This window comes from Belonocnema kinseyi, chromosome 1 (genome assembly GCF_010883055.1).
Source record: "Belonocnema kinseyi isolate 2016_QV_RU_SX_M_011 chromosome 1, B_treatae_v1, whole genome shotgun sequence".
NCBI lineage: Eukaryota > Metazoa > Arthropoda > Insecta > Hymenoptera > Cynipidae > Belonocnema > Belonocnema kinseyi.
Genome location: NC_046657.1, coordinates 179,376,346 through 179,386,128, shown reverse-complemented (window position 1 = coordinate 179,386,128; position 9,783 = coordinate 179,376,346). Strand labels below are relative to the sequence as shown.

Here is a 9,783-nt window from a genome sequence, read left to right as displayed (position 1 = left end):
GTTTATTCTCAGCTGAGAGCAAACGCGGCACCCATCTTGCCGATAGCTTTTTCATGCCTAATTTTTCATGTGGAATTGAAACAACTGCACCTATAGATATCCGTGTAGCCTCAGCTAACTCACGCACTTTTAATCTTCTATCCTTCAACACCATATCGTGGATTTTATTGATGATTTCTGGAGTACTTGCTTCTACGGGCCTTCCTGAACGTGTTTCGTCACTTATTGATGTACGACCACGATTAAATTCATTTACTCAGTTATAAACCGTTGCTAAGGCAGGGGCAGATGTGCCATGAACTGAGTCCAATTCATTTTTTATCTCATATGGAGTTAAACCCTTTAAATGAAAATGTTTGATTACCGCTCTGAACTCGTTTTTTTCCATTTTTCTTAACGAACAATTTTTTTTTCAATTGGTTATAAAAACACGTATACTCAGAAGATGTGGACTGTGACTGCACCATATATCTAGTCGGGAGTGGTGCTGACTGAAAACAGATGATTTGGAGCGATTCGCGCGCCATATGTTGGTCATTCTAAGGATTTATTGAACTACCCTCGTATCTGCCAGACCATGAATCTTTTTTAATTCAATTAGTAATCAACTCATCTTTTGGTGTTTTTATAATTTTTAAATCAAGATAATTTATTGAATTATTTTGTTCAAGTTCACGTGTAAACTGTATGGATTTTTCAATGCTACTAAAAGTATTAATGAAATCATCAATTTTTTCTGTAGGACATGTTTTACTCCAATTTTGAAGTTTTTATCATTTTTTTCGTTTTCACTTCAAACAAAATACAGGCAGTTTTATCTCTTTTACTTAAAATTAATTAATTATAATGTAAAAAAACTGTTGTTATTGATATAAATTTGTTTAACATTTCTTGAAAAAGGCACGCAGTGATGCCGAAACGTCGAAAGGTTGAATAAACGAATTTTTTCAGTAATTTTCGTTTATTATATATATTTTTTAACAATTGAAGATCGTAAGACCTACAAAAAACATTACACATGTAAATTACATTTTTTGGCTGTTTTTCAATGTACGATGAGTATAACAATGAAAAAGTACAACAATCAAATTATTTGGATTTTGGGAGTACTTCTGCGTTGATTTAAGATGATTTTCATCATATGCCTACCCCTACTATAAAGTTAATAATGTTTTTGTGAAGAATCTCGATTTTCTCATACTTTGAGTAAACATATCATAAATAAATAAATGAAAATGCACATACGTTAGAACTAGATGCGCTCTGAATGTTAGCGAACTTCAATTGAAAAACAATTACAAATCAGGGCTAAATTAAATCAATCTATGTGTTTATAATTTGCGTTTTTGCAACTAACGTGCATCTCATAACAATGAAAGGGTCATTTGTTACGAGCAATGCAATGCGCCCCAGGGTAGCTGCCTCTTGAGTTTCACGAGGGTCGATGAGAGTGCTGCGACAAACCACATACAGCTAACACTGAGTGTCACTGCAATTTTTCTCTATTGTTCTCTCTTTTTTAAAGGTATGAGCTCAGAGGAGAAGTTGCAAAATATTTAATAATATCAATTGTATCAGACAATTGGTACTTGTGTAAAAAAGATGTTAAGTCTAAACTCACTCTAATGTCTTGGGGTTGGATTTGAATCTTTTCTAACTTTTAGATAAATAGTAATAGCCATCATCTTTACGGAACATCTAGAAACGTTGACGGCACTTTTGTCATCTGGCGACATGGACTACATGAACTAAATAAGTTGTTCGAATTCATCAATCGATTGAATCCTAATATCCAATTCACCATGGAAATTAAACAAAATGGACAATTCCTTTCTTAGACGTACTCATTTAAAAAAGATCTGACACAAACAAAAAAATTGATAAAGCAATAAAAAAATACACTCAAAATACAAGTTAACACAACTTACTAAAGAAAGAGAGAAAGAAACCGTCACAACAAAATATATTTTTCCAAGAAAACAGAGAAGCAATAGAAATCTTAAAACGCCCTAATAACATATAGAGGAACAACGGATATAATATTAATCCACTCTGTTTTCCGTTCTCTCATGTTAAAAAAAGAAGTATGAGTTAGCCAATCATATGTGACTAGTCTGCATGGTGGGGTGTTCATATAGAGTATGCATAAGACCAATATAACCTGATACTTGCGTTTCAGGTTAGGCCTGAAGAAGTAGACCGAAATATATTTTTTTATGATAATGAATCATTATGAAAGTATTACATCTATTATCATAAAATGATGTTTTTCTAAAAGTATTCTTATTGTATGAATATATACACTTTCACGTAATAATTAGATTTGTTGGTCACAATATTTATTATAGCCTTAAAAAACTTGCCATTTTTTTAAATCGGTTAAATGGTTAAAAACTTAGAATTTGTGCGGTGCAAAACTACTCGCGAAAAGAACCCTAAATGTGACTTGAAATGTTTGAGAAATAAATTTTCAGAAATCTTCCTTTCACATTTAAAAGTCGTATGATTTCATTCGTCAATTTTTATCAGAATTGTTTCAGGAGGAAGAAATTTTAAACTGCTGCAATGCCAAATCACGCCGAAGATATCAATCCTTTTGAGAAATTATTTTGTGCAAAAAAGGGTATAATTCATAAAAATATTTATAATTACTTGAAGATTTATCTTCTTTTCTTATCCTAAAAAAATTAAACATTTGAAGTGCACGAACAGAAGGTAGTGTTACACTGTGAAACCTCAATCTACCAATAAACTGTGGTATTGTTTAAAAAGCCCTCTATAATTAATTTAAGAATATTGTAATCATATTTCGTACTTACCACTAACAAATGTAGAATAACTATGAACATTGAAGCATATCTAAAGCCTATATTATCCAATAAAATTCCAGCAACACTTGGTCCAATGAAAGCTCCAAGAGCGAAGGAACTTGTCCAAAGACCGCTTATCAAGCCGTAAGTTTCCAAATTGTTAGGAAACCCCTGTGATCTGAAAATTTAAATCTATTCATAATATTTAAATTGTGTGCTTGCAAACATCAAAAAGAAAAAAAGTAAGATTTCAGATTCAGTGGGGTGCGAAAAATTATCTGTATAACGGTAAAATTCGTTGTTTTCAGATTTATTCAAAGGTGGCTGTCGGCCACCCCAAACTAACTCAGTAAAACGATTTTCAAATTGTAAAAGGAACATAAGCCTTCTTTTGGGTCGGTTCACCTGGTCCAATTCATTATTTCGACTGTTGTTTACTTTCTGGCGTGTAGTGGTGAATCCAGGTTTCCTCCACAATTTGAAGTGGTATTAGACATTTTAAATAGAAGTATTTAATGACCGCACGTTTCTTTGATTTTTCCATTTTTGCACAATCGAGGTGTATTGTTTAGTAGGCTCTCAAATGAATATTAATAAAGCAATCGACTTGATAATTGATATACTGTGATCAAATTGAAAGGTGAATTTCAAATTTAAACTTTCCAGGATTTTCGAAACTGAACATTTTTTTTCCATAAGTTGGTAGTACTGTTAGTGACATCTGTGCCAAATTTCACATCAAAATATTCATTAGTGTTTGAGTTACGCTTTTTTTTTGTGAGGTATTAAAATTTAATCCTGCGATTTTTACAATGTCTTTATTTATTGAACAAAGAAGTTGCATTAAATTCTGTTTGAGGAATGAATTTTCGGCTGCGGAAACGTTGAGGATGCTGCAGAAAGCATTTAGGGATCAGTCTCTGTCTTCCAAGAATGTTCAGCAAACTCAAGAGACCGCTCCGGGGACATCGTTTTGACTCGATTGAGGAGATAAAAACCGAATCGCTGAAAGCTCTGAAGGTTATTCCGAAGGAGGACTTTGCCAAGTGTTTTGATGATTGGAAAATTCGTTGGCACCGGTGCATCGCGGTGGAAGGGGATTACTTCGAAGGAGACGAAATAGATTTGGAACAATAAGTAAGGATTTTAAAAGTAATAATAAAATTCACCTTTCAATTTGATCACAGTACAAGCTAGTGAGATATAGTACTATAGAACACAAGCTAAACGGACTTGAGAGGATTGAATAGATTACAACTTGCTTGATATATATATTTCTCGGATATATTAAGTTTGAATTTTACGGTTGAAACGCGGATTTGAGATTGGGATTGAATTTATGTTTCAAAGATAATTTAAGGGCGGTGAAGCAAAATGAGATTACTGACATTTTTTAATAAAAAGAATTTTTTTGCTAAAAAATAGCTCAACATTTCGAATAAACATCTTGTCAAAAGGATTTGTATGAAACCGCATTTCGTGGTAATAATAATAATAATTTATTAGAAGGAGGTAACGAATCACGGTAACGCATAAAATACAGAAAAAAGTTACGTAATATATGTACAATCCGTAAGTAAAGTTGTGCACTTGACTTCCATCCAATAACTGATTGTAAATATACCTCGTTCAACGTAGGGAACAATCGGACCTGCTATAAAAGAGGTACATTTGCAAAAGCCTGTCAAATTCCAAACATTACCTGTACAGATTTGACATTGTAAGTGATGATTTTGGAGGATCGTTGTTAAATTTACTACGTTGAATAAAGTAATTTTGTAAATTTAGTTATACTAACAAAAATACAGGGGGTAAGATTACTATAAAAACAATTGTATGTAGATAGATACATTTTTTTGTAGAGTTCAGCACCTAATCTATAAATGAATCCATTGTGATATGTATCTTTATGTTCACTAATTCATGTGAACATCAATGGGCATAAAGACAGATATTACAATGATATTATAAGTATAATAATAAACTTTGCCTTGTTTTTATAATTGCAGTTTAAATTTAAATAAGTTTCCTCCGAGTTGAACTGCAAATCTCAATTTCATTTTAGACTATTGGAGACTTGAGACAATGAGATCCTGTTTCACCAATTTTATGGCAGTGGAATTAAGAGAATCATCAAAGCGAAGGCTGATGGAACAGAAGCCTATTTCGTAAAGCGCCGAAAATCCTTCAAGTGTGGGACACCCAAATCGATGGAATCAGATCTGAGGATATATAAAAAAATCCCTGTCCCAAATCCTACAAATTTCGAAACAGCGGTTGCAACTCGTGTGCACGAAACTCTCAAGAGAACTTTTGACTTGTAAAATCGCAATGCCACTCAGAAAATCAATAGGAGGGGCGAATGAAATTCTGAAGTGATTGGTCATTTTTCTTATTTTCCCGCAGACAGTCCGCACTACAATTAGACTAAACCAGATATAAAATATCACTCCGAAGATTTCAACATTTCGAAGATTTTCCAAAAAATTTGTAACTGTGCTTCATGCGACCGATGACCTGTAATGAGTTGAAAATGAGTAAGATTTTAAAATATAATAAAAACGCGATTTTTCAAAATACGTCGTTAGCTTTAACTTTCGGCGACAAATTATTCTCAGTGGCTTACCTGTTACAATATTGCGATATAATACAAGTAAAATAATTTGAACAGAATGTGTTGCTTGAATAGACTTCGGAGGCTGAGAATCTACAGAAATCGTGTTGAATTCGCACGATTACTTCAGTGAAGAAGTAGGTTTTGGATTTATTCGAACGCTGTTAATTGGAGTGACAATTGTGGAAAACAGAAATCCAGCTAATTCATTCTGCGCAGTTGTACATTTGTTGTGTAGTTCTAAAAGTAATTCATGTTTTACTTTTTTATTTCTTTCACTTTCTTTATTTTTTACTAATTATTCGAATAATTTATTACAGTAAATAATAAGTTATTGATAATAATAATCAAAACTTTGATGATAATATTAATTAAAGTGTTTAAAATATTGAAAATAAATAAGCATTTCCCCTCGAAGATTAAAATCCTCCAAAAATTAGAAGTAGATATGCAACGACAGGAATAAAAAAAGATATTGAGAATATGTTGAAAAGAGAAAAATGCGAGGCTCTGCGTGTGTACGTGAGAACAGTCTACAGCGAAATGTGGCGTTAAAAGAAGAGTATATTGCGTGCATTACCAATTTGCTGCATTTTTTGGAATCGCTGTCTCTTTCGAAGTATTTTCCTTGATTGATGCATGCGAAAAAAAGTTTTTCGCAACAAATAAGGTATAGGTAAGAATCTAGCTCATTAGGGTGTTGCAATAACAGTTTTTTATTTTTTCTGTAGTCTGAATAATCTTAATATCTATGCTAGATATAAGGAGCAAATGCACATAGGTCTAGAGATTGTCCAGAAATGCTATAAGAGATTGGAATGGATTTTGGGTTAGAAAAATTCGCCACGGTTTATTTTGAGCTATGAAAACTTAATGGCATCCACAAAGACCCTGATCTCGCCGACAGAACCTATATATGATACCTTCGCGCGGGAGAGACCAAAACATAACTGGGCGTGTCATATAGCCGCATTCAAGACGTGACACTTATAAAGGATAATATTCGGAGCAGATAAAAATATCTCATCCGGCAGATTTGGCCTTCCGAACTGTCAGCGAGGAACAACGTATCTGCAGCAAACATGCTTGCCGTGCCAGTAACAAAGCATGAATATTAAGTCTTCTGTTCCGCGACTCTACATGTAACGCTATCAAAGTGGTCGGGAAATACTAAATCTTGAAGTTACAACAAGATTATTCAGGGTACAGCATATATAGTCGTAAAAAGACAGGAAGCTCTTCTTAAAATTGAACAGCTTTTCATTAAGAGGATGCACCGTATATTTCGCAGAAATGTGAAAAATCAGTCGATGTCGTATGAGTTAACGTTTTCTTTCCTTGAATCACCCGGATTTAACTCGGTCACGGAGGGTTACATTTTGGCATGTGAAGACGGTGGCATTTTCATTTTAGTATATCTTCGCCACATTTTGTCTCTTTGGCTTTTACTAAATTTTCGTCTTACCATTGATTATTATTCTTATCTTTTAAAGCAGTTTCACTATCACGAAATTTTGTCCTAATTTTATACTTTACGAACATTTCTTTTTTTAAATAACGTTCAAGTAACTTATTTCCCTTGAATTAAATAAACCTTAAACATCAAATTGATACTTTTCTTTGCAATACTCACATAGACGTCCTGAGTGCATCTGTGAAACTAGCAACCAACTGAGCAGCCATTCCTAAACCGTGACACACTAGACCAATCCCAGTCATCCAGAACATTTTTGGATATGGTATAAAAGGCGCCGGACCAATTAAACAAAATCCAATCATGACAAGAACGCATCCAACTACAGTAGCTATCTGTAAATTCATAATTTCACTATAAATAAGATATATATTTAGTTGCTTTCCCTGAATAAAATAATTTTCTACATTTGTGATGCTCACTAATATAACCAAATGAACCTTATGCTAAGTTTCCTGCATATATAATTTAAAAACAAGGATTTAACAACCCGCGCATAATGCTATTGGAAGCAACCGTCGTCTGAAAATGACAGCGGCTCCCACTAGAACCGTGTAAATCACACTTATAGCCACATCTCACGACCGCGAGATCGGTGGTCACAGGACACGATGAAATCATAACGAAAGGTCGGCGAAACCCTGGTGTATCTGCAGGGCACGAAGCGATCCAAGGATGACAGCTTTCTGCATCCATCTTGCAATTGCCTTGGCATAGTTTTGGTACGCTGGTATGGCTGTAAGGTTACGAACAAGTGATAACATTGCACCTCTGAGAGCACCGATCGCAAGGACAATTACTTTAACCGAATATGCTGGGTACAGTGGTTGCAGCTCCCTTTTGAGGTAATGATGCATCTTCATCTTATCCTTGCCTTATTTAGTGATGCTGAAATTCGCCGGATCCGAAAATTTAATCACGACTATAATTCGTTTCTCGAATTCTTGGAGGACGTTGTCAGGCCTCGAGTTTGCGACGGAGACGGCTGTCTGAAAATTGTTGTTCCAGAAAATTTAACATATCTCGTTTTATAAAATTAAGCCTATCTACCTCGGAGCGTAAGGTAGGGCAGGGTCGTACCAACACCGCAACAGTAACACAGATGGTAATAAAGCACTTTTAAGTTTGCATTATGTCTGTAGATATACATAGTTCCTGCGTAAAGAAGACACCCAGATAGTATGTGTTCTAGGTAATAAGTATGAGCATGTTACACTCCGCAACTATCGCTGGAATCATTTTGACATAAAATGCGGTCGCGGTATCCTAAGGTGGAAATAAAGCCGTCCTGGCGCGCGAAAATTAAACCCTCTAGACCTGATTTAAGTAGTTCTTGGCGGCATTTTTAACCTTTGCTTCCTTTACTTCGCTATTTAGAAAAGGAGCATCTAGATTCCATCTATTACACATGAATATATGTATATATACCCGCAATATTCCGTACTGCTGCTCATTATTATATGTGTCCGCAAAGACGCAGCATTCTACCAGCGCGGCCTATCGACGGCCTGGATTGATTAGTTGATTGATAGAGTTGTCTTTAAGGGCTACACCATAACCACAGTCCTCTTTTGCCTCACACTATTGCCACTATCTCTCGTACTTCGTCATTCCAGAGGGTTGTTCTTGCGGAAAAAGTGAAAATCGAAAGCATAATGTCCCTTATTTATTTTACATAAACGACCTTAAGATCTATGCTAAAAATAAAGAGCGACTATAACAGCTCTAGAGATTTTTAATAAATACTCTTAGGATATTAGAATGGATTTTCGGTTAAAAAAATGCGTCAAGGTTTATTTGCAGCGAAAAAAACCTAATGGGATTCCCGGAGACCCTGAGCTCGTCACCAAATCCTCAAATACATATTCGCATGCCAAAACCATGCCGAGGTAGTTGCGAGATGAATGCAAAGGGCTGCCTTCCCCAGGTCGATATGCGGTCTCAAGAAAAACGAGGGTTTCGCTCGCCTGCCGTTTTAATTGGCCGCTATCATTTGCATAAATAGAAGTTGCTTCCAGTGGAACTCTTCGCTAATTTCTCAAATAAATATTTAAATTATATAGTCTATAGACGATCCAGCAAAACTCTAATGCACCCTGATGAAACGGAGGGACCCAAGGAATACCGCCTTCTGAATTTTCCCCAAAATGACTTAGTGTGCTTTCTAACATATTTATATCTCTATTTCTTTTTATTATACGTTGCTGTGAAGTTCTTTATAGCTAGTAACAAACCAAAAATTTAATAGGGAACACGGGTAATTTCTTGAAGTTAAGGAGAATTTTGTCAGGCCTCGACTGCACGACAAAATAAATTGTTGAGAATACTTCTCTTTCTTCCCCCGAATTCAAAACTTTGAATTTGACATACATTAGAAATAACGAACTTTTTAGTAAGGGTTTCTTGACAGTTTTATTCCGCCCATAATCATCGTGGCCAGAATATTTGCAGTTAATCGCTGAATGATTAAATGTAAAATTTCTGTTCGTTACGCATAAAAAATGAATATCTTTAAGCTTTACTTGTTTAATCTATGCGGGGCCGTTCCAAAAGTTTTCGGTATTGCTGATGTCTGCGATTTTTTTCGTCTGGTTTGATCTTGTGTAGGTGAGATCATGGCCCGACCAGCGCGGGGTGCGCTGTTTCGAGGATGAGGATCTCAACTACGGGTCTGGAAATTTCACTGTATGTTTTTGGGATTACGAGCTATCGTTTAAAATACAAAAAATCTATTTTTTGGACCCGCCACACGGGATCCCCTCCTTAAAGGAAGAATATGGAATTCAGCAGAAAAATAAACTTTATTGAAATTTTAAACATTTTGAAACAACGAAGAAGGCATAGTTTCGAATCAGATGTGTATATGGGTTTTATCAAACATTTCT

The 9,783-nt window shown here is 34.9% G+C and overlaps 1 protein-coding gene across 5 annotated transcripts in view; it reads right to left on the bottom strand.

The window, feature by feature from the left end:
• Positions 1-9,783, bottom strand: part of LOC117170293 (MFS-type transporter SLC18B1-like) — a 245,244-nt gene that overhangs the window by 21,803 nt on the left and 213,658 nt on the right. For all 5 annotated transcript variants that reach the window (XM_033356969.1, XM_033356983.1, XM_033356977.1 and 2 more), the window contains 2 exons: positions 7,058-7,233; positions 2,820-2,988 (listed from right to left, as the gene is read on the bottom strand). In XM_033356969.1, coding sequence (XP_033212860.1) covers positions 2,820-2,988; positions 7,058-7,233 — 345 coding nt within the window. The remainder of the gene's footprint in view (positions 1-2,819; positions 2,989-7,057; positions 7,234-9,783) is intronic.